A 25,943-nucleotide genomic window follows, 5' to 3' on the forward strand; every position below is an offset into this window, starting at 1 on the left:
ACCAATCTTGAAGCGTTCTGCCTCTATCGATTCCTGGTGCTCTATTGGGTTTTCTTGGGAAAGGGCGGGGCAAAAACCCCGAGTTGTGTCAGAGCGGCCGGAACATTGAGAGGAAGGGGCTGAGAAAGGGTAGACAGCAATACGGACAACCCGGGCACGAACAGCCGGGATTCAATGAACAGCTCGCCCCTGACTGTAAGTAAACGCTTTGGGAAATGAACCGGCCCGTGGCTGGGAAGTGAAATGATAGTCGGCTCTGGTGCTTACAAGTTGTGCTGTTGCAGCCAAGTATGCATGAAGGATATTGTCACCTTAAAGGACATGGCCGCGTGTTTCCAGTGGGGCAATGGCTATGGCTAGGGGAAAGGGAGTTAACAGTTTTGTACGGGCTTGGGGACATTGTCTCATTCTGCTTTGAGGTCCTTGTGGAAGGCAAGGGGAAGTGACACGTGACATGCCCGGTGGCAGCTTTCTATCCGCCTGGCACGCCGCTAGTTGGGCAGACGGGCGCTGGTAAAAGAACGCAAAGGGTTGCAGAAAAAAACCTAAAAAGCCGCTCTGTTCTAGAGCTTGGTATGTGGGTGACACACGAGGTGAAGTGGCTGAGCTAGGCCTCCGGCAGGGACAGCCCGGTCTTTTACCGAGGGAGCGTAAGCTATGTGTCAGTAAGTGTCTGGCTTCCTGTATAAATGTGATGTGAGAGCTGAATCAGAGATAAGCCGCCAGTCTCCTGTTGGGCCCAATATTCTCTATGCCCAGGACGCGTGGTTTGCACTTTGCACGGGTAGTTATTAAAGTGATGGTCGGCTAACTATAAAACTATACAGGCATTTTTCAAATAGAATTATAATATTTGTGTTCTGTCTCCCTACAAGCTATCCTACACCCCATAATCGATTCTACATTAAAGTGCAACACCTTTGATGTCTAAACAGCCCTCACCCCAAAACCAACTTTAAAAAATGATTTCGTTTTGCTGTTGGAATAAACTAGGGCTTTGTGGGACATTTTGAGTCTACCTGGCAGACATGATAAAGCACTTTAGGCAGATTTGAAATGTTCAAGAAACCTGTATTCATACTCTGTCAAATAAAGGTATTTGTACAGTCCTGAATGTGGGCATTCCAGAACAACAAACTGCAAAACCAGTATGTCATTTACTGGTTTAAGATCCCCACAGAAGCCTATAGACTGAGTGCTTAGAAACCATTTGTGAAGTCACCCATATCAGGTTATTAATAAAAAGTGTATGACAAAGCAGTCAAACTTCATTATGTTTGTTTGTGTACCTTCTTGTGTTCATGAGTTAGTCTATATATCTAAAACCAATTTAATGTTCCATGACATTTATGATGTTAAAACAGCCTCAGTAATGTTTCTAGAAAACTGCCAGTATGAGACGGAAATAACAAAATTACCAGACACAGTGTCTGCCATTAGCAAGCAGATACATTTTAGCTAGTCAGGTTTGACTGTATTGTTCTTCAAATAAGTTTGTGTGTTGGCAACCAGTAGTCCCACTTTAATTTAATCCTGAAGGTTTGATGCTGACTAATTAGCTGGAAGCATGTGTTGAGACTTGTATGGGGAGGTTCCATTCCTGTTATGATGAAATGGGCTTTGCCAAAGTTGGCTCTTTGCAAAATTTATAATTGCCAATAAATACACTGGCCAGTTTATTGGCCAAGCTACTTTTGGGACTAAATTTGATGTTGGATGTTTAGGGAAACCCATCAGTTACCAAAATGCCTGTTCCAAATGTAACCTAAAGTATAAGTTCCACATCTTTAGAGTAGCATAAAATTATAATAATTATTGCTATCCAACAATACTTGTATTGGCCATCAGTGATATAAAGGTTGGAGGCATGCATGTTTTGGGTAGTGTAGTTTGTATCCATTTCTAACATAGTTTTGGTGCATTGATTTTGTGGCAGTTCTGTGGAGACATAAGCATGTCTTCGTTTCTTTAAGACTTATAACCTTTTTGACTTCAGCTTAGATATGGAAACAGACTGTTAATTGTGTGTGACAAGACATGCAAATGCATATTTGTGGGTTGCACAAGGAGGCAAGGAGTTTATCCCAACCTCCAAAACCATTATTAAACTACCCCTTGTGTTTGTTGTTTGTGTATGATAGGAACCTTACTTTGTAAGCTCTATTGGGGCAGGGACTTATGTAGATGATCAGCTATTTCTGTAGTGCTCATAAAATGTTTTGGCATTATTAAAATAGAGGCTCACGAATGTGTAGGTGTGAGTATTCTAGCAGTGGGTGAATGTGGTAGTACTTGTGAGTATTTGTCTATATGAAGCAGAATCTGTTGTGTTCATGATGCACTTTTTGACTTCTGTATCGAAACAGCTGCTTGTTGGAAAATCTCATTACTTAATGTTCTCAAATCACTGTTGTGTTTTTTTTTAAACTCATGGTAAAATAATTCCTTTAAATGTAAATTTCATTACAATATTTAGTTGCCTTTTTAGGTTATATATACAGGTATAGGACTTGTTATCGAAAATGCTTAGGAGCTGGGGTTTTCTGGATAAGGGCTCTTTCCATAAATTGGATCCCCATACCTTAATTTTATTGAAAAATAGATTTAAACAATAAGTAAACCCAATAGGATTGTTTTACCTCCAGTAAGGATTAATTATAACCAAGTTGGATTCATTTATAAGGTACTGATTTATTATTACAGAGAGAAAGGAAAGCATATTTCAAAATTAGAATCATTTGCTTATAATGGAGTCTATGGAAGATGGTCTTCCTGTAATTTGGAACTTTCTGGATAACATGTTTCCTGGTAAGGGATCCTGTACCTAAAGTTTAATGATACCAGACTGAGAAGCTGTAATGGTATAGAGTCTATTTGTTCTCAATATAAAGTCACCTTGTCCTGTAAATCTGCTAGTACTGATTACAAAACATTCTCCTGTTTAGTTGTGAAGCACATGTTTCTGGCTAATTATAACTAGCTACAGTATATGGATTACAAGGTAAGAATAGTCTTAAATTATACTTAAGTCCTGGCTGACTACTGATACTGCAGTTAGTACAACAACTATTCTGTGATCTTCTACCCTCAGGGCACATTTGCCCCCTCCCATCCTCTCTGTAGGCTGGGTCTTCCAGTGACTCACATTGTACCTGGGAACATTGTGACCTTCTCGACTGGAAGTGACAAAAGCACAGTAGTTTCTTCCCTTTCAGTATTTAATCAATATCCTAGAGATGACTTTGATCACCGTGTATTACTCATCCTCCCACTCTCTAAACATTGAGAGCCAGAAATATAGACATTCATTTTTGTGACTCATATGTTACATATGTTACATATACCCCTCTTTGCTGTATACAGGGGGCATGCTCATTTGGCTCTGTACATTGCAAAATGACTTAGGATTCTATATTCCTGTGTAGATGAATTGATGGCCTTGCATTACTTCCTTCTCTCTGGGGAAGCTCTGTGATGGCATATGTAGATCATATAAATAAAATGTATATTTTGTGTGTCTGCAATTCTTTTAGTAAGGCCTGATAGTATGACTGTTATATTCAATATGTTCTTAGCTAGAGTTTGTATTTAATATTCCAATTTGTAGCATTTATAATATAAATGTAAGTGTCTCTTCGGAAACAGCATTGTTTTTGCTTTGCACTATATGATCTGAGTATTGCCAGACTTGTTGGGGTAGCCTAATGAAGGAAAACCAGGTGCAGCTTCCTGTCAGTGCAGAAGACATTTATCATGAATGTTACTGTATCATAGACATTTTGGCATTTGTATTGTTTCCTTTCAGTATTTCTGCACTGGTTTTTAACAATGCCAGTATTAAAGTGATACTTACACCAAAAAGCTACTCTTTAAAATATTAATGTACATTAAAAGTTACCTATAGGTCGTGCTGATCATTAGTGCTACTTTTGTAAGTAATTGTTACTTAAAGTTCCTAAACCTTACTGTTTTGCCAACCTGACTGTCCCATCTCAGCCTGTCCGTTTATAGTTTTGAATACTAACGGCCTCCTGCTGCACAAATATGGCAGCCCCCTCATAGAGGAACATGGGGGGAAAATACTTTTATAGCAAAATTATAAATAGCATGCAAAGACAAGTTTATGATAGATGTGTAAAATAAATGTGTTTCAAGCTATGTAAGTGATCCGATTATTTAGAGATCTGAACTTTGAGCCTAAGTGTTGGAACTCAACCTTGCATGACCCCTTGCCACATATCACATGTAACTTGGTAGATTGGACAGACAATGCACAGGAAAGCAGTTTCGTTTATCAGAGCAAATTTAAGTGTTATTTTAACACATTTAGGAAATGCATTTTCTGTTTCAGAACCCAGTAACTTCTGTGTAGTAATTTACGGAAGTGATATTATGGTTGTTCTTAAAATGAATATCCCATGCTTTCCTGTAGATCAGGTTTTAATTTGGTGAGTCTTAATTTTAGATTACTAAATGATCTGGACTACATTTCCCATCATGCTTTAATATTATGTTGGACTATGCTGGGAGTAACACCTGGAGGCCAAAAAATATGAATTGCTGAAAATTGTTTGATACTTGCTTGTGTTTTTTGCACCTTGTATGGATTTACAGTTTGACTATGTAAAAAGCACTTTGCATAAACTTTTTGCCAATTAACTTCGCTGTTAGAGCAGCAGTATTCAGAATTTGTTTACTTTTGAAATACTGCAAAAAGACATTGGGTTGGATCAGTACCAGAGCACTTTATTTCAGACTTTATACAATGCACTGAAAATGATTATAATGTATTAGCAGATAATTTTATATTTCTGATTAGTAGATGCTGGGACTTGGGTTAGCCTGTCAGAATCTTACTTTACAATTCTTTTGCCCATGAGGCTGCCTTAGGGCAGTGGCACATGGGGAGAGTAGTCGCCCGCGATAAATCTTTACTATTGTGGGTGACTGATCTCCCCAACATGCCATCCCACCAGGAAGAATGTAAATCACCGGTGGGATGGCTTCATGTCGATTTGGTTTTCCGAAGTTTCCTTGTGAGGCAACTGAAGCGATGCGTATACCAATTTACATTCTAGCTGGTGGGATGGCATGTCAGGGAGATTAGTCGCCCGCAATAGTGAAGATTTATCATGGGCGACTAATCTCCCCGTGTGCGACTGCCCTTACTCTTGCCATTAGATAATGTAACATTTTCAGAGAGAGAAGAGCATGCACAAAGTCTAGCACTTTTAGTGAATTCCTTGGGCAATAAGCTTAACACTACTGACACCTGTGATTCCCACGACCACAGGGTCTGTTGTATAGATAGTTGCGTCACTGGTTAGAGCATATTTTTACCAATGAGCTGGGCATACATTTAACACCCACTTTGATGTTGGAAACAAGCTAATGTTGACATTAGTGGTAACACTTTAAGATAAAATGCTGTAACATGTTGGAGCTGTATGAATAAAGGATAATAAGTATTAGGGCATATTGGGGTATATTGAAACTGGTCCTATAGCAAGGCATTTCTTATTCTACTTAGCTCCTTGTGGTGCAGGATCCACATTGAGCTTACCCATCGTCCATAAAGTTCATGCCATTAATTGCCGCGCCATGTAGAAAAAAAATCTGCACTTCGTGTAAATGAGCTGGAGGTTCCAGCCTGAACAAAGGTAACTCATATACCAGTCCAAATAACTAGGATATAAAGCACACATAATCAGTTGGACCAGTGTTACGAGATGCTACAATTTTTTCCAACTTTATCGGGGATCATTAAACATTGTAATCAACATACCTAATTTATGCAAGAAGACAGTTTGATTTTAAATCAGATAATTGCCACTTTCTTACATATACCACTCCCTATTGTTTTCAGGCAAAAACAACTTATACTATTTTTTGGTGATAATGTCCCTTTAAGGGTAAAGCTGGCCATACACAAACTGATATGATTGTCCTGATAATTTTGGTACCAGGGAGATTTGTCATTTAATCGATCAGACTGGTCAGAAAATTTCTAACCTGATAAAATGGTTGTTCACCTTTTGTGTTTACTTTTACGTACAATGTATAGAGTGCTGCTGTGAGACAATTTGCTATTTGTCTTTATTTTTTATTTGTGTTTAATTATTTCACTTTTTGTTTGGCAGGTCTCCAGTTTGTAATTTCAATAGCTATCTGGTTGCTAGGGTCCAAATTATCTTAGCAGCCAGGAAGTGGTTTGAATGAGAGACTGAGATATAAATAGGAAAGCCTCACAGAGCATTAGTTTTTGGCTGCTGGGTCAGTGACCCCCCCCCCCTTTGAAAGCTGGGAAGAGTCAAAAGAAGGCGGCTTATCATTTAAATTGTGAAATGTTGTTCAGATTCGATCATTCTACACATAGTAACATAGTAAGTTGGGTTTAAAAAAAGACATACGTCCATCACGTTCAACCATAATGCCTATATATAACCTGCCTAACTACTAGTTGATCCAGAGAAAGGCAAAAAAACCCCATCTGAAGCCTCTCTAATTTGCCGCAGAGGGGAAAAAATTCCTTCCTGACTCCAAGATGGAAATCGGACCAGTCCCTGGATCAACTTGTACTAAGAGCTATCTTCCATAACCCTGTATTCCCTCACTTGTACTGAGAGCTATCTCCCATAACCCTGTATTCCCTCACTTGCTAAGAATCCATCCAGCCCCTTCTTAAAGCTATATAATGTATCAGCCAGTACAACTGATTCGGGTAGGGAATTCCAGAACTTCACAGCTCTCACAGTAAAAAATCCTTTCCGAATATTTAAATGGAACCTCGCTTCCTCTAAACGGAGTGGGTGCCCTCGTGTTCGTTGGAAGGACCTACTGGTAAATAAAACATTAGAAAGGTTATTATATGATCCCCTTATATATTTATACATAGTTATCATGTCACCTCTTAAGCGCCTCTTCTCCAGTGTAAACAGACCCAACTTGGCAAGTCTTTCTTCATAACTGAGACTTTCCATACCCTTTACCAGCTTAGTTGCCCTTCTCTGGACCCTCTCTAACTCAATAATGTCCCGTTTGAGCACTGGAGACCAAAACTGAATAGCATATTCTAGATGGGGCCTTACCAGCGCTCTGTAAAGGGGAAGAATAACCCCCTCCTCCCGTGAATCTATACCCCATTTAATACAGCTCAAAACCTTGTTTGCCCTTGCAGCTGCTGCCTGGCATTGCTTGCTACAGCCAAGCTAGCAATGCCAGGCAGCAGCTGCAAGGGCAAACAAGGTTTTGTTAACATCCCATTTATCTCAGAGGTGTTGGGTTAGGGCTCTGGTACACGGGGAGATTAGTCGCCCGCAACAAATCTCCCTTGTTGCGGTCAACTAATCTCCCCGATATGACATCCCACTGGCGAAAATGTAAATTGCCGGTGGGATGGCGTATGCGGCGACGATTTCTGCAAATCGCGCCACCGCGTATGCCATCCCACCGGCGATTTACATTTTTGCCGGTGGGATGTCATGTTGTGGAGTTTAGTCGCCTGCAACAAGGGAGATTTGTCGCGGGCGACTAAACTCCCTCATGTGCCAGAGCCCTTAAGGGTGTCCCTTGACGAGTGTGAAATAAAAAAAAAAAAAGGTAGCAAACATTTTCCTTCTAAAAATACTGTACAGTCAGCATTATCTGTTCAAGCAGTTAGGTTAGTGGCACACTCAACTCTTTACATCATGCACGGTGATGTTAGCTCTGTGTGTGTATGGAAGAGCTATCTGAATTCTAATATATACAGATATACAGTATAACTGTTTTGGCATACCAAAAGTTATGTTGATTACAATAGTCATTCTGTGAGAAACTTTGTTCAGAAGTTATTGCATTTCAGAGAGATGTATTTTTTTCTATCCATAGTTGGTGGTTTTGTTATTTTGCTGGCGATACAAGGAATGTGCTGCTTTGGGCAACAAGTGAAAAGTGGTAGTGGGTGTAGCAGCGATCAAAATGCCAAATATGCCATACCCTCAAAGTTAACAATTTCTATAGTTTATTTGAGAATCTTAAACAGAAGTTGATCAGGATGTACACGTTTATTGTATTTTTTTTTTTTGTCTGTTGGATATTGACTAACTGCTTATGAAATTCTACCCTGTGTACATGGTAAATATTTGCTATTCTTTTATTATATTTGTTTTCCTTTGGGGTTTATAAGTGGCAAGATATACAGTGGTGTGAAAAACTATTTGCCCCCTTCCTTATTTCTTATTCTTTTGCATGTTTGTCACACAAAATGTTTCTGATCATCAAACACATTTAACTATTAGTCAAAGATAACACAAGTAAACACAAAATGCAGTTTTTAAATGAGGGTTTTTATTATTTAGGGAGAAAAAAAATCCAAACCTACATGGCCCTGTGTGAAAAAGTAATTGCCTAGAACCTAATAACTGGTTGGGCCACCCTTAGCAGCAATAACTGCAATCAAGCGTTTGCGATAACTTGCAACGAGTCTTTTACAGCGCTCTGGAGGAATTTTGGCCCACTCATCTTTGCAGAATTGTTGTAATTCAACTTTATTTGAGGGTTTTCTAGCATAAACTGCCTTTTTAAGGTCATGCCACAACATCTCAATAGGATTCAGGTCAGGACTTTGACTAGGCCACTCCAAAGTCTTCATTTTGTTTTTCTTCAGCCATTCAGAGGTGGATTTGCTGGTGTGTTTTGGGTCATTGTCCTGCTGCAGCACCCAAGATCGCTTCAGCTTGAGTTGACGAACAGATGGCCGGACATTCTCCTTCAGGATTTTTTGGTAGACAGTAGAATTCATGGTTCCATCTATCACAGCAAGCCTTCCAGGTCCTGAAGCAGCAAAACAACCCCAGACCATCACACTACCACCACCATATTTTACTGTTGGTAGGATGTTCTTTTTCTGAAATGCTGTGTTACTTTTACGCCAGATGTAACGGGACACGCACCTTCCAAAAAGTTCAACTTTTGTCTCGTCGGTCCACAAGGTATTTTCCCCAAAGTCTTGGCAATCATTGAGATGTTTTTTAGCAAAATTGAGACGAGCCTTAATGTTCTTTTTGCTTAAAAGTGGTTTGCGCCTTGGAAATCTGCCATGCAGGCCGTTTTTGCCCAGTCTCTTTCTTATGGTGGAGTCGTGAACACTGACCTTAATTGAGGCAAGTGAGGCCTGCAGTTCTTTAGATGTTGTCCTGGGGTCTTGTGGCCTCTCGGATGAGTTGTCTCTGCGCTCTTGGGGTAATTTTGGCCTGGGAAGGTACACCACTGTTCCATGTTTTTGCCATTTGTGGATAATGGCTCTCACTGTGGTTCGCTGGAGTCCCAAAGCTTTAGAAATGGCTTTATAACCTTTACCAGACTGATAGATCTCAATTACTTTTGTTCTCATTTGTTCCTGAATTTCTTTGGATCTTGGCATGATGTCTAGCTTTTGAGGTGCTTTTGGGCTACTTCTCTGTGTCAGGTAGCTCCTATTTAAGTGATTTCTTGATTGAAACAGGTGTGGCAGTAATCAGGCCTGGGGGTGACTACAGAAATTGAACTCAGGTGTGATAAACCACAGTTAAGTTATTTTTTAACAAGGGGGGCAATCACTTTTTCACACAGGGCCATGTAGATTTGGAGTTTTTTTTCTCCCTTAATAACGTAAACCTTCATTTAAAAACTGCATTTTGTGTTCAATTATGTTATCTTTGACTAATAGTTAACGGTTTTTGATGAGCAGAAACATTTAAGTGTGACAAACATGCAAAAGAATAAGAAATCAGGAAGGGGGCAAATAGTTTTTCACACCATTGTATGTTGTCTTTTCGAGTAGAGGGATGATTTAGGTTGAAGCTCAATTTGAAGGCATTTGTCTTTTATTGCTGGGTTATTGACATGTGTAAAGGCAGATAACACCTCACTGAGGCCAGAAGATCTTTCTATAATGGGTGGTTCCCTGTGGGGGAAGGTTCCTAGAAGTGCTGTTTTACATTAGTGACACCAAAAATTGCTTGACAGTTTCAGAACGTGCCACCCCTTGTTTTCCTGATAGTTGTATGACAAGAACTTTGATAAGGAAACAGGTGCATAATAAGAGCCATTTAATATTTCATTATAAAGGACTTTTTTGCATGTTTCTTTACTGGACAATAACGTTTTCTTATCTGAACCTTTTACCTAAAATAATGGGCGTGAAAGGCACTATTTATGCTTTAGTGTCTGTGACCTGACTGGGTGAATGCACTAACCTTTTCCACACTATCTGCATTTTTTTAAACCCTTCAGCTGCTGCTGCCTGTACGAGTCAAGCCAGTGCTGCAAATGGCCCTTGTCCAACTGCATGCTTTGGGAGAGGTCTGAGGTGAGGGGAGGAAGATGGGGGTGGGGGCTGAGCAATTCTGCATATTCATTTCTCTGCCAGGAATTCCTGGCCCAACTTCACTCACATGTCAGTGTTGGAGTTAAACACGCGGAAACCTGATTATTCAGGTACTGGCTGGCTTTGCCAAAGAATGAGGTGACTGTCCCTTTTCTTCAGTTCGCCACAGCATGATCTTAAGTTTCAGTTTTATTGGAAGACTTGTGACTGCCAAACTAGGCACCACATGTACAACTGTGAATGTAATACATCCAGATAAAGCTTGTCAAGAAGATTAGCAGGAATTTGCTGCCATAAATCTCTCCCAGTAATGTACTCTGTATATTCTGATTTAAACCCTGGGTCCACTTTGTAAAGCATTCTTGTGAAAGGTTTCACTGTTAAACAAGAGTAAACCCTGCTTTTAATAATTCCTACTTGTTTGTTGCCTGTAATAAATTTAGAGGATTTTTTTAAAATATCTATACTATGCATGAAAGTAGGATCCTACCTCGTCAGATGGCATGAGGAGATTGTTTGGAGTTACAGGGACATATCGTCTGACTGCTCACTACTCTTTTTTGGTATGAAACAAATTACTCCGTTATGGTGTCTGTATACTGCCCGATCCTCTAGGGCAGTGTGTGCCATGCTCTGTCGGCTCTATGCTGCCTCTGTGTGCCATACTCTGCCTGCCTTAGCTGCCTGTGTGTGCCATGCTCTGCCTGCCTTAGCTGCCTGTGTGTGCCATGCTCTGTCGGCCCTATGCTGCCTGTGTGTGCCATACTCTGCCTGCCCTACCCTCCTGCTGTGTGCCATATTGTGCCAACCTTATGCTCTGTGTGCCATACTGTGGGATATGAGGGGATATCTCTACAGTGAGCCCCAAGCATTTGGCTTTTGCTGCACTACCACCATTAATGTGGGCATGGTTTTAAAAGCTCTTGTGGTTTGAAGTGGTTGCAGTTTAAAAAGGGGAGTGATCAAAACTGTTAGCAGCCCTCCATCATTTAGGCCAGAAAAATTCCAGCCCTCGGGACCACAGAATTTGGACAGCACTGCTCTAGGGTACATGACCAATCGGGTCAAATGGATGGATGCCATGCATGGATGACTCTTCTGTTATTTCATGCCAATAGCCCAAACAATAGGAACTGCAAAAAGTGCAGTGGAGCCTACTGGTCCTCTTCATATTCTCATCTAGTAATGTCCAGTGCAACCCCCCAATTATCTGAATCAGGACATGACCTCCTTCATGACATACATGTATAGATGGTTGGGCAGTATGGTAGAAATCAACCAAGTTACAAGACCAAATCTGGGCAACTTTAGAAGTGGCTCTGGTAGGCTGAAACTTCACTAAGGGCAGTGGCAGACAGGGACATTAGTCAACTAATCTCCCCATCTGCCACTGCCCTAAGCAGATTTGGGTTAGATTCCTGCAGTGAAGTCTGTGCAACGGTCATTCCGTATAGATAATTAATATAAAAAACATTGTTACCTGATGCAATCCAGCTAGATGCATGATGATTTTTGCTGTTAAAGGCATATTAGCCACAACATGTAGTATACAGTTTTACCATATCCATTGTAGTGATAAAAATGCCCATTATGTTGAAGGCCTTAGATCTAGAGCAGGGGCGCCCAGATTTGGCACCCTGTGATCTACTTTTGCCACCTGGCCTCCGTCATGAGATCTACCACAGTTAAAATAATGCAACATCTATCCTTTGGTGTAATAAGCAAGAAAATGTATCAAGCGATGTTTAACAAATACAAATAGCAATATATAAATGCAGTGCCAAATTCACATTTAATACCCACATAACATTATTCAATGAAAGGATTGGAGTAGTTTTTACTTCTTCATGGCCCACATGTAGTCTGCACACAGAAACATATATAAAGGGGGAACAAATATATACAGCGGCCAGGTGGGGACAATCTTCTATACTGGGATTAAACTACAAAGGTGGATGGCTTGAGCCAATGAAGTGGCGGTATGTCATCCCACTGCATTCCACCTCGAGGTCTTCCAGTAACTTTTAAGTGATCTACTGGTATACCCCCATCTACCTTTTGGGCACCCCATTACAGCTCGGCCAACCCTTTTCTGATAAAAAATCAAGATGCTTATCAATGCAACTTATACAAATTTCCAGTAAATGGCCACTATAGGCATCAGTTACAATGCAGGGTGCAGTGTACAAAGTAAAAGCGCAGACACCATGAACCCCAGCAGCGCAAGTGCTCTGTAAGTGAGCACTAAATGGGGACATTAGTACATCTGCATTTATGCCCCTGGGGTAAGTAAACGCCCTGTATGTGTGATCTACCCCAGTAAATAAGCTAAAATCAGGCTACTACATTGTAGCTTGTTGAAGGATTTTAGACAAGTGTTTTGATTGTAGGACCAAACTTGACAAAGGCATCAATCCCTGTCTTGCTGTTACAAAGTGTACCTCCGGCAGGGAGACGAGGCACTTAATATATAATCAGGCTTGTACAAAGATTCAGTTTCAATCCTACGCTATTCTTGGAAACCGGTTGCTGTGCATGGTGATCAGCACATTATAATGTTTTCCAGAAACCGCATTGAGTGCTATTTATGGCTTATCTATATAATATACAGAGGGCCTTGTGTGGAGTTTCTTTGTGTTGGACTAGGCAAAATAACTTTAAATGAATGCTTTACTTGATGTACTGTAATGTAGCAATTTTTTCTGAAAATGCCAGCGTATTATATTATACAACCATACAGCAATGCTCAGAATTTGAGAACCTTTTTGTATTTATAATATTTTTGCATAAATATGACTGAATGTGATTTTTTTTACACAAGTCTTAAAATTAGATAATGAGAAACAAATTAATCAAAACATAATGCTTGTTCATTTATGTAAAAAAAAATAGTTGCATATTTGTGTGTGACAAAAGTTTATGAACCATTTCTTTCAGTAAGTCGTATGTCTACCTTAAGCAGCAATGGATAATCTTGATGTTTTCTTCATAATTTGCTGGTGCAGTTCAGAATGTATAGTTTCAGCAATGATGACATGCTGTCCCTGTCCAGAGGCATCATCAAAGCGGTCTCTTAAGGTTCTTATGCTGGTATGCACTTTTTATTCAGGACAAAAAGTTATGTTTTGGTCTAATTTGTCCACAGCACATTCTTCTAATAGCCTTGTCAGTTATCTACAAAGTCTTTAGCAAACTGTGGGTGGGCAGAAATGTTCTTTTTGGTTAGTAGTGGCTATCTTTTTGCAACTCTTGGTGTGATCTATAGTAGTTGACCAAACAATTGAAATACAGGTATGGGATCCCTTATCAGGAAACCCGTTATCCAGAAAGCTCCGAATTACAGAAAGCCCATCGCCCATAGACTCTATCTTAATTAAATAATTCAGAATTTTAAAACTGATTTTTTCTCTATTAGTAATAAAACACTACCTTGTAATTGATCCCAAATAAGATATAAGTAATCCTTATTGGATGCAAAACAATCCTGTTGGGTTTAATGTTTTATTGATTTTTTCTTTTTAATTTTTTTAGTAGACTTAAGGTATGGAGATCCAAATTACAGAAAGACCCCTTATCCAGAATACCCTTGGTCCCGAGCATTTTGGATAACAGGTCCTTTACCTGTACTTAAGTAACCTTTTACAGCCTGGTGAGCATCAATAACAGTTTTTCTGTGGTCCTCCAAAATTTCCTTTATTCAAACCATGATCCACTTTCCATAGACTTGTGTTGTTAAAGCAAAATGATACCCTTGAACAATGTATGAGTTTATAAAAATATATTGCATAAAACAGGTTTTATGTAAAACCCTCCCTTATGTAAATAAGCCATTCTTCTAAAAATATACTTTTATTGTTGTTTGTGCCATTGGGTAATCCTAAAATAGAAAAGTGCTATTTTTAGTACTAAGAGCCACCTCCTGGGATCATAGGGCTTCACAGGGCACATCAACCAGTTAATGGACTAGTTCTGTCTCTTACTCCCACACTTTTTGCTGTTATAGTTAGAGCTGCATTATTTGTAAAGTGTCCCTGTCCCTTCAAATATGGCAGTGCTTTCGATACTTACACCTGGTTATCATCCCATTAATAGAATCCTATGCCTCTAATTTCCCTTTCAAATGCACTGTGAATCCTAGCAGTTCACATACTTTTGCCACACACATATGTGTGTGTGTGGCAACTTTTTTCAATAAATCAACTAGTGTAATGTTTTTAACTCATTTGTTTAAATGGGTACTTAGTATCAAGTTTTAGGTGGGGAAAAACAGATCATGTTTTTGATCAAATGAATGCAGGAATATTGGAAATTCAAAAAGGTTCACAAATTTTCCAGCACCATTGTATTAGACCAGTAATCCCTAACCATTGGCTTATAAGCAACATGTTGCTTACCAACCCCTTGGATGTTTCCCAAACAAGTTATTTTTGAATTTCTGACTTGGTGGCAAGTTTTGTTTGAATAAAAACAAGGTTTACTACAGGTATGGGACCTGTTATCCAGAATGCTCGGGACCTGGGGTATTCCGGATAAGAGGTCTTTCAGTAATTCGGATCTCCTACCTTTAAGTCTACTTAAAAAAAATATTTAAACAGTAATTAAATCCAATAGGATTGTTTTGGCTTCAATAAGGATTTATTATATCTTAGTTGGGATCAATTACAAGGTAGTGTTTTATTATTACAGAGAAAAAGGAAACCATTTTTTAAAATGTGAATTATTTGATTATTGAGTCTATGGGAGATGGCCTTTCCGTAATTCAGAACTTTCTGGATAATTGGTTTCTGGATAATTCAAGTTGTCAGTGTTTCCCTTATGACTGCAAAATTGGTATCATGTTTGGTTGTTTGACATATGCGTGTGGCCACCAGGCATAGGCTGAACTAATTTGTGCCCGAAAAATAGCAGCCAATCAGTATGAAGCAAACATCTTATTGGTTGCTATGGGTTACTGCTCTTGGGCATACTTTTTTTGCTTTTTATTATATATATGTTCCATGTGCACAATTTAATGTATCGTCATCATTTATTTATATAGTGCCAGCAAGTTATGCAGCGCTTTACATTAACTTTTCAGAATGAGTACACAGAAAAAATAGCTTCTAAATTACCAGTGTAAGTTTGATATTTTAAAAAAATTAAATAAAGCTGAATTTGCAAAGTAAGCCTTCTTAACCTACAAATACTAATTTGCAGTGTTCTTCTGTCTCAAAGGTTTCCTCTTGGAGTGGACGTGGCATATTTATGGCGATTCGGCGCATAAGAACAGAATACTGCCAGGCTCAGCACGGCTTTGGCGCGGACAAGTGAGCTGAAAAGTCTGCCTCTTTGAGCCCACCCTCCAATCATCAGCCTTTTGCCAGCTGCAGTAAAGCATATGGGAGTTACTATTTATTTTCATACCTTGAGACCATCTTGCTTTTGCAAATTAATTTTTCCTTTTGTGAAGGGAAGACTTTTACAAAGTGGGGACTAAGTGCGGAGGCCATCTCTGCAGTTATTTTTTCTTTTCCAAATGAGTGCCTCCTTGCCATAAAGACCATTGGTCCATTTTTTTTTTTTTAATTTCTTTTTCATTTCCCTTCCATAAGTTATGTAAGAAAATTCCATTGGATGCTGTACTGCATCCCTCACAAAGTGCTTGATTGCATTAAAACCATCGCTGGGACTTTTGCAATAAGTCTTTTTTTTTTTTTTCTTCCTGCAAAAAAATTTTTTTTTTTCTTTATAGAAATTTTTAATATTTTTTGCTGTGAATTTTTCAGGATTTTTTCCCAAGAAATATCCTTATTTTTTTAATCTGATCAAAATGAACCGTCCAGCTCCAGTAGAAATCTCTCATGAGTGCATGCGTTTTCTTATTACCCATAATCCAACCAATGCCACACTCAACAAGTTCACAGAGGTAAGAATCTACATGCAGTATCGTCTAGGCAGTTGGCTATACCAATGAACTCAAGCAGTTCTAATACAAACCACAGAAAAAATGTTTTGTTTTCATTATTCAGTGAGGTATTCCATTCAGGAAGGATTTTTTTCCTCAATTGACCCTGCATTAGTAGATGGGTCTATATTGATTTACTGGAATTTGTGGCTAATGGTAACCGCTACTATAATACTTAAAGGGATGGTTCACCTTTAATTTAACTTTTAGCATGTCTTAGAATGAACAATTCTAAGCAACTTTACACCTGGTCTTTATTATTTGTTTCTTATGGTTTTTGAATTATTAGCCTTTTTCTTTAAAAACTCTGTAGTTTTGAAGAGGGGGTCACTGACCCCGACAGCCAAAAACTATTGCTCTGTGAGGCTACAGTTTTATTGTTATTGTTACTTTTTATAACTTTTTTCTATTAAGTCCCTCTCCTATTCATATATCAGTCTCTTATTCAAGCCACTCCCTGGTTGCTAAGGAGAACAACTCCTATAAAATATGATTCCCAAAAAATTGTGAAAAAAATATGCCGTTAGTTACCACATATTGCAAATAGTGATGAGTGAATAAACGTAAAAACTGCGCCATAAGGAAGAGGTGAAGGGGGTCTAGGCAATGATAGTTAAGGGGGCTTTTTCCACCCAATGGTATAGTTCTCCTTTAACCTGTTTCATACGTTAATTGTACCTGCAGCAGTGCACCTCCCAAGAAGCATTGTTCTTTAGAAGTACAACAGGTATAGGGTCTCTTACCTCAGAAAGCTTGAATTATGAAAATGTAGTTATTTGAGCAGAAAATTCAATATCTTTTCCTCCTTTTTACTGTTTTATTACCCTTTCTCTTTAGTAATAATACAGTACCTCGTATTTGATGGTAACTAAGCTGCATGAATCCATATTGATGGAAAAGCAATCCTATTGGGCTTATTAAAATGTTTAAAAGTTTTTTTTTGTAGGCTTATGGTATGGAAATACCTTTGGAAAAATCCCACGTCTTTGCAGGTGCAAAGTTTTAATCATCACAACCTAAAAATAATGTTATCAGAATGCCCCATGTGCAAATATCCCATTTTGTTTTTCATGTTTTAGGTTGATTTTATTTTATCACTTTTTTGTTTGCAGAAAAGTGCACTTCAGCAAGACAGTAATTGCTTTTAAAGTGCATTGTATTTTTGTGTTCCTTTAATGTTTTATAGCTTGGGTTTTAATTACTCAAATGTAATCTTCACCATGTTTTTCATATTGCAGGAGCTAAAGAAATATGGAGTTACCACCCTTGTGAGAGTATGCGATGCAACATATGATAAAGCACCGGTAGAAAAGGAAGGGATACAGGTTTTAGTAAGTATACTACTAGCCTACTGACTTACTCCGGTGAGGAGCTTAAGTTGAATTTTGTATTCATTTGTTTAATTGAAGTTTATCAGTGCCACATGTCTGTGGTACCCTGTGAAATGAAGAATATGGCTCGCCCTGTGTGAATTTCAAAATTAAATATAAATAAATATGTTTGTGTCTTAGATAAACTGATTGCAATGCAGGATTCTGCTGGAGAAGCTCTATTAACTTGTTAATGTTTTCTCATGACAGTATTGCAGTAAGACTTATATCAAATGAGGGGCAGCCTCTGAGAAAATGCAGGCAGAGAAAAGTCTATTCACTCCACTCCGTCTCTACAATGACAGGCCTGTTTGCAGACACGTGGAGCAGATATCTGTGCGAAAACACAAAACTATGTGTGTTTACATGATATCCACTCCCTTTGTCTGTACACAGTCCAATGCTGTCTATCGGTGAGAGACACTGAGCAGAGGGGAGCACGTGGGCACTACCTGGAGAGAGTGCAGGCAGAGAGAAGTTGACTCTGCACTTCATGTGACATTAGCCTATGGGCGATGACACACGGGATAATTTGTCTCCGCGCAATGTCATCCCACCGGCTGGAATGTAAATCGGTGGTGGGATGGCATACGTGGCGCCGCAACAACGGAGACTTGTCACGGCTCAACTAATTTGTACCCCTGCCTTAAGGCTTCTGAGCTAGTGGCCCAGAGATGAATTAAATATGAATATATATGTGGTGTTTCCAGTCCAGCAGGGACTGATGTAAATTATGTATAACCTGTGTAAATTGCTGTGTAATATGTCACCGCTAAATAAAGTATTATAATAATAATTATATAACATTAACATATGCCAATCTCCCTTTTGCTCTTTGCAAAATTTTTCTGCTCCACTGACAGAGCCCAGCTTTATAAGCTTCCTTCTTACTTCAAGTTGTCAGTGATCAGACACTGATTTAATGCATTCACTCACCTTGTGGAAAATATACTGGAGCATTAGCTCTAATCAGATTGCCAAATGTAAGAACATGTTTACTTATATTTAGTTAATATCCCCTTTAACATATTCAGTTCAAGTCTTTTTGCAAGTATCAATTTAAAGGAATTTTATGGCTACTATAACAGCATTGTGAATGTATATATTACACTTGTGTGGATATTTTTGTAGGTTTGTGAAAGCAAGCCTTTAATTAGTGCCTCTTCACCTGCTGTGGACTTAAAATTCATTGCAAGACTCAGTCAAGAGTGAATCGTAAATTGTCAATGTGGCTGCTCTGACAGCATTGGGACAAATAAACTGACCAGTTTGCATGTATTATGCTTCCTGTAGCACACAAAGAGCTGGATGAAGAAAGAGATTTTTAGTGAGCATCTAGAAATCAAAGTGTAGGTCATAACTCAACTAGGATATTTAAATATGCCTTTGCTTAATTCTAGGCTTATAGAATGCATATAATCAAAATAGATATGTTTTGGGCAGTATGGACAGTGAGGGCTTTTTCAAATCTTACTATGGACTGCTGCTATGTGCTAATTTTAATTTTAATCAGACTGCATTGCCCACAGGTCATACTATAAGCCTGTCTGTCTAGTTACTCTATATACAGTGGTGTGAAAAACTATTTCTTATTCTTTTGCATGTTTGTCACACTTAAATGTTTCTGCTCATCAAAAACCGTTAACTATTAGTCAAAGATAACATAATTGAACACAAAATGCAGTTTTTAAATGAAGGTTTACCTTTTTAAGGGAGAAAAAAAACTCTACATGGCCCTGTGTGAAAAAGTGATTGTTAAAAAATAACTTAACTGTGGTTTATCACACCTGAGTTCAATTTCTGTAGTCACCCCCAGGCCTGATTACTGCCACACCTGTTTCAATCAAGAAATCACTTAAATAGGAGCTACCTGACACAGAGAAGTAGACCAAAAGCACCTCAAAAGCTAGACATCATGCCAAGATCCAAAGAAATTGAGGAACAAATGAGAACAAAAGTAATTGAGATCTATCAGTCTGGTAAAGGTTATAAAGCCATTTCTAAAGCTTTGGGACTCCAGCGAACCACAGTGAGAGCCATTATCCACAAATGGCAAAAACATGGAACAGTGGTGAACCTTCCCAGGAGTGGCCGGCCGACCAAAATTACCCCAAGAGCGCAGAGAACTCATCCGAGAGGCCACAAAAGACCCCAGGACAACATCTAAAGAACTGCAGGCCTCACTTGCCTCAATTAAGGTCAGTGTTCACGACTCTACCATAAGAAAGAGACTGGGCAAAAACGGCCTGCATGGCAGATTTCCAAGGCGCAAACCACTTTTAAGCAAAAAGAACATTATGGCTCGTCTCAATTTTGCTAAAAAACATCTCAATGATTGCCAAGACTTTTGGGAAAATACCTTGTGGACCGACGAGACAAAAGTTGAACTTTTTGGAAGGTGCGTGTCCCGTTACATCTGGCGTAAAAGTAACACAGCATTTCAGAAAAAGAACATCATACCAACAGTAAAATATGGTGGTGGTAGTGTGATGGTCTGGGGTGGTTTTGCTGCTTCAGGACCTGGAAGGCTTGCTGTGATAGATGGAACCATGAATTCTACTGTCTACCAAAAAATCCTGAAGGAGAATGTCCGGCCATCTGTTCGTCAACTCAAGCTGAAGCGATCTTGGGTGCTGCAGCAGGACAATGACCCAAAACACACCAGCAAATCCACCTCTGAATGGCTGAAGAAAAACAAAATTAAGACTTTGGAGTGGCCTAGTCAAAGTCCTGACCTGAATCCTATTGAGATGTTGTGGCATGACCTTAAAAAGGCGGTTCATGCTAGAAAACCCTCAAATAAAGCTGAATTACAACAATTATGCAAAGATGAGTGGGCCTAAATTCCTCCAGAGCGCTGTAAAAGACTCGTTGCAAGTTATCACAAACGCTTGATTGCAGTTATTGCTGCTAAGGGTGGCCCAACCAGTTATTAGGTTCAGGGGGCAATTACTTTTTCACACAGGGCCATGTAGGTTTGGATTTTTTTTTCTCCCTAAATAATAAAAACCCTCATTTAAAAACTGCATTTTGTGTTTACTTGTGTTATCTTTGACTAATAGTTAAATGTGTTTGATGATCAGAAACATTTTGTGTGACAAACATGCAAAAGAATAAGAAATCAGGAAGGGGGCAAATAGTTTTTCACACCACTGTATAGGCAAGTTAGAAACCCCTTTTATAGGAGCATACAAAAGTTGCGCAACAAGAATGTCTTTATACTTTAAAAATATCCCCATTTGAACAATAAGAGGGGAGGTAAGGTGTGCACTGTATAGCTGGCCATACATGCACAGATATTATCAATACCTTGTTTTGTACGATATTCGGTGTGTGTATGGTGGGTCGAAGAGGTGACAGATATCACAAAGGCTGCGGATAGCTGTCATCTCGTCGATTGGCCATGTTAAAAGATTTTGATCGGGGCCATTGAAGGCGCCCAAGCAAAATCTACGTTTAGGGCTGAATCAGCAGGTGGAGGTAGAATTTCTATACTTCCATATCTGACGATTCAGCCCTGAACGTCAGTGGAGGGTGGGAACAAGCTAACCATTGGTATAGATTGTTATACTTTGAAATGTAATACTTTGTTGTATTTGGAGATTTGTAAGAAACTAGAAATACCCATGAAAGTATTTCTTCTTTGTTTATGCATCTAGGAAAGACATGTTTGTGCTTTATTGTAATAGAGCTTCACATATTGAGCCAACATGTTAAAACAGTTAGAATGCAGCTGGTTGAAAAAAAATGTAACTATTCAATGAACTGGTTGCTATGGCTATGGATTACTGCCCAGGTGCAAATTTGCCCAGTGTTAGTAAATGAGACAAACTGTTCTTAAACGTTTAAGGAGATTTTTTTTTTCTTTGCTCTTATTTTCTCTCTTCTGGTTTATTTTAGGATTGGCCCTTTGATGATGGAGCCCCACCTCCAACACAGATAGTTGATGATTGGCTAAACCTCTTGAAAACCAAATTCCGTGAGGAGGCTGGATGCTGCATTGCTGTTCACTGTGTGGCTGGACTTGGGAGGTATGTTCTCCAGCCACCCCCACATATTAATTTGGGGCAATCTCTATAACATAGCTTTGAACAGCCATCCACTGGAAATTCCCTAACCTAAGGCTTATGTCTGAAGTCTTTAAGAAGAGAAGTGGTTTAATCGTGGTTTAAAAAGTTCCAACCATAGTTACATTTAAAAAATGGGTGTCCCTGTATGAAGTAAAGACATGTGTATGACCATTTATGAAAGTTTTGTAATTCAGAAGTTTGCTTAGCAAAGTCAAACTTTTTTTTTTAATTTAATGTAATGGTCGCTTCACTTTTGTAATAGCGCAGTTAGCAGCTTGCTCTGAAATAATGAAATGGAGTCCATATAAATAGTTTTGACAAAGGCTGGTGTCACAGCCGAAACGTCAGTTCTTTTTGCCTCTACAATAAAACCTCAAAATTATATATATATATATATATATATATATCTATATATATCTATATATCTCTATGAGAGAGAAAGAGAGGGGGAGGGAGAGAGATAAATATGGCTTTCTTTTGAGTAATTGGGCCCATTTTGTTTTACTGATTATTCTTAGAAAAATAAGGATATGCTTAAAAATGTGTATATTTGTCTTTACTAGTGTTGGGATTAAAAATAATTTCCTAGTGTAAGTAGAATATGATGCAGAGATTAAAGATATAAGACCATAAAATAAAATTAAATGAAGTGACATCTGGTGTCTTTGGGTTTGATTATTTTTGTGCCATAGATTGTTTTAATTAGCATACAGAGTTTATCATATTCTGTTTGGCTGACTCTTCTTGCAACCATGAGGGGCTGTGTCTGTTTGTTGACCGAAATTGTGCATCTTATGAGCTGAAAGCTTAGCAGGATAAAGACAATAAAGACCCTGGCAGTGATGATTAAGAGAGCATTCCAAGTGATGATCTCCTGCCAGAATTCTGCTATTTGAATGGGGGCTTTCAGATGAGCTTCAGTGTAGGGTTATTTACCCTTGGATTAGTAGACTGTCAAATCTCAGCAAAAGTAAATATTTTCACTTCTTGTAATTCACAAAGGAATTAAGGCTATTTTCATAGAAATAATATAAATAATAAGTATCTATATTTTTTTTGCTACAAACCATGTCATCTTTAATCCTGTTTTCATCATTTGTTTTATTCTAACATTCTTTTACATTTATTTGTATTCATCCATTATTTTAATCACTATAATCACTTGCCCTCCATTTTTTGTTTCACTTTTGGTAGGGAGATTCTAAAATCCGTGAATGGATGTTTATGGCCAAATGAGACTCCAGAGCCAAAACTCTAGCATTTCCATAAATTTACACACAAAAACAAAGGAAAACTGGTCAGCAGTCATCCTTACTACTACTATCTTTCCTGATGTAGTGGTGTGCTTCAGTAAATAAAGGGAATATTTAGGACACAGAACAGTTTGGCGCAGTGTTAGTTTTAATTCAGTTAAGAATCATATGGTGATATCTGGAGGAGAACAAAAGCTTCACTCATTTCTGCATGATTTTCTTTCAGAGCTCCTGTGCTGGTTGCTCTGGCACTGATTGAATGTGGCATGAAGTATGAAGATGCGGTTCAGTTTATCAGGCAGTAAGTGAACTTGTCAATGTTTTTCCTCTCACGCTCTCTCTCTCTCTCTTGCTCTCTCGCTCACTCCCTTTCACTCCTGTATTTTCTCCAAGGACCTTCTTGCCTGGTAAACAAGTCATTAAACAAGACGCAACTTTAAATGCACTGTTTTCTTCTGTTTCATTTTCTTAAATCAAGGCATAAAGAAGCTTCTGTATACTCTGGCTCCTGAGAAAAATATGCAATACCCATATAAATTTCTGCAAAATGTTTCTCATATTATTAATTTTAGAATTGAATCACTCTCCCTGTCCTGTTTATGGTTGGACCATTTTCCCTATACATGTGCAGATTAAAACAGAAGGCCTTTCTGGTGCAATTGTACCAGAGTGTGAACAATTGTTATCTTGAGCATGCACGGTTGTTCATATTATGTCAGTGAGCCTGTAAGACTGTAGGCTAACCTTAAATAAAGGGACAAGTGTTCTTTAGCAGTGTTGCATTATAACTGAACTCTTGTTCGTTTTCCTGCCGATTATGTTATTTGCTGAATTGTGGCACCAATTTAGCAGCAGTATTACAAACACTTGTATTTTAAATTCAAGTTGCATTGCAAGGTTTCAGCTGACCAGTTACCTACTGTTGTTTTCAGAAAACGAAGAGGAGCATTTAATTCCAAGCAATTGCTTTACCTGGAAAAGTACCGGCCTAAGATGCGCCTTCGGTTCAAGGATCCCAATAATCACTGCTGTATGCAGTAACGCAGTGTGGAAACCACTGGCTTTAATCAGATCATTGTTAAAATGATTGTGATCATTGTGAAAATGTTAAGGTGGAAATCTTGATTCAGAAAACAAGATTGTTTTTTCTTGCCTCCGTCCTATTGGAAAAGGAAACCTGCAAAAAAAAAAAAAATGCAACAGAAAGCCAAAATAGTGGAATTAAAACACATTTCATAGAATTACTTTTATTTTTTTGTTTGTTTCACTTCCCCCTCACTTTTTTTCTTTCTTTTCTCTCTGTGTAACGTAAGAAAACTTAAAGTAAAAGTAAAGATGTGTGCAGGGCTAAATAACAGAGCCCAGGTATGAATCCTAGCACTTCCAGCTTGCCAAATATGTGAAGCAATACAGGCAGGGGCATAGTAAGCAAACACACTGACCTACAGGTTAAGTGAATGTTTATCTAGAGGATGCACAGTAGACTTTGTGTTCTGTACTCCTCTGCAGGACCCTAGTAATAGGCTATATGAATGAGGGTGAATACGTTAGTGAACCAAAAGTGTGAGATAAAGCAACTAGCCCACATCCTCCCTGTGGTTCATGAACAGTATATATAAGATTTGCTAAAAGGAAATGATTACAGATTTTTATAATTCTTCCCCTAAATCTACGCTACATAAACTGAATTCTACAGTAAAAGACTAGTTGCAAAGGAAAATTCTGCATTTCTCAGGACCATTAATGCCTATTTTCTGCCACAGTGCAGCATCTATTTCTAGTCTGAAATAGAACGATTGCTGTTCAGCCTTAAGCCAAATCTGTCATTCAGTGGCCACCAAATGATCCAGTTTTGGATATAAATGAAATAGAATTTGTAACTTCTAATAGAATCTGTCAATGATCCCTTTTTTGGTCTTGGTAACAGCAATGCCATACGTGTGCATGAAAATAGACAGAACTACAGTTTGTTTAGATCTGTTCCTCCTGGAAAATTAACTGTTTTGACAAAATACTGTGTCCTTTAAACATATCTAAGCATGGACCATCTGTATGGAGGCAGGGAAACAAAACTTTCAGCTGCCAGAAGGAGATAAATTCTTGCTTTTGCATAATCAGAGCTACTGTGTGCATATCCTCTGGCCAACTGGAGGAAGATGTAAGACATGTATTTGTTAGAGAACCCCTCCATTGTAATAGTGAAATCTGTATTTTAGGGAAAGATACACTTGTTCATGTCTATTTATTTTGTTGGGGCTCCTGTTTATGTTTTAGCACAGGATGGAATACCTTATCAGTTTCAGCTGATTAGTTCCACTTCCCTTAGAATTTCTTGACCTCCCTTATTTTGCCGTTTACAATCAGCCTTTAAAATATATAACATTTTACTTGCCTATAGTTTGCCAGTATGAATTAAAAAGTAAACTGTAGTGTTCTACTAAACACCTGCATCTATCTGACAAGTGAAGTTTGTGCAGGCAATACAAACAGCATTGTTTTGATATCAGTAGGAAATACAGACTAGCCAAACCTCAAGCATTTAACCTTACTGTGACCAATGGGAGCTTACATCTAGGGCAGAGAAGCAACTTTCCATATTAAATCTGCAATGCCAAAAAAAAAACAAAAAACCATGGTGTCCTCATCCTTTGGCATGTGGGTGCTAAACTCTGACTCTTTTTATACAAGGTCTGATTGCTGTTTCGGTTTTTAAAGAAGTTGTGGGAACTTGTGCCTATATGGTCTTTCCTCCCCTTTGCAGTAAAATTGTGTTCAGGGGGATGAAAGACTCTCACAGACTATAACTTATTAATTTAATTTTCAAGCATTTAAATATATATAATTTTGTTTTCTTGGAGAACATGCTGAGCTGTGCAGATACACACAGTCGTGTGCGTCAATACAACAGAAAAAAAAAATCTCATGAAACGTATTCAATAAAATATTTTACAAATACTA

General features: G+C 38.5%; 1 protein-coding gene across 2 annotated transcripts; it reads left to right on the plus strand.

The window, feature by feature from the left end:
• Nucleotides 1–25,943, plus strand: ptp4a2 (protein tyrosine phosphatase type IVA, member 2). Of its 2 annotated transcripts, XM_012957043.3 has the most exons (6): nt 1–195; nt 15,563–16,253; nt 17,531–17,623; nt 21,563–21,693; nt 23,212–23,286; nt 23,918–25,943. In XM_012957043.3, the coding sequence occupies exons 2-6, from the start codon at nt 16,158–16,160 to the stop codon at nt 24,024–24,026; spliced, it is 504 nt and encodes a 167-aa protein (XP_012812497.1). In that variant the 5' UTR covers nt 1–195; nt 15,563–16,157; the 3' UTR covers nt 24,027–25,943.

This window comes from Xenopus tropicalis, chromosome 2, assembly GCF_000004195.4.
Source record: "Xenopus tropicalis strain Nigerian chromosome 2, UCB_Xtro_10.0, whole genome shotgun sequence".
In the NCBI taxonomy this organism is placed as follows: Eukaryota; Metazoa; Chordata; class Amphibia; order Anura; family Pipidae; genus Xenopus; species Xenopus tropicalis.

Bases quoted from the DNA above. Each gene is read 5' to 3' on its own strand.
- ptp4a2 (XM_012957043.3), top strand. From the start codon at position 16,158: ATGAACCGTCCAGCTCCAGTAGAAATCTCTCATGAGTGCATGCGTTTT. The intron at 17,624-21,562 runs GTAAGTATACTA...GGTTTATTTTAG, and splicing joins AGGAAGGGATACAGGTTTTA to GATTGGCCCTTTGATGATGG. The intron at 21,694-23,211 runs GTATGTTCTCCA...ATTTTCTTTCAG, and splicing joins TGTGTGGCTGGACTTGGGAG to AGCTCCTGTGCTGGTTGCTC.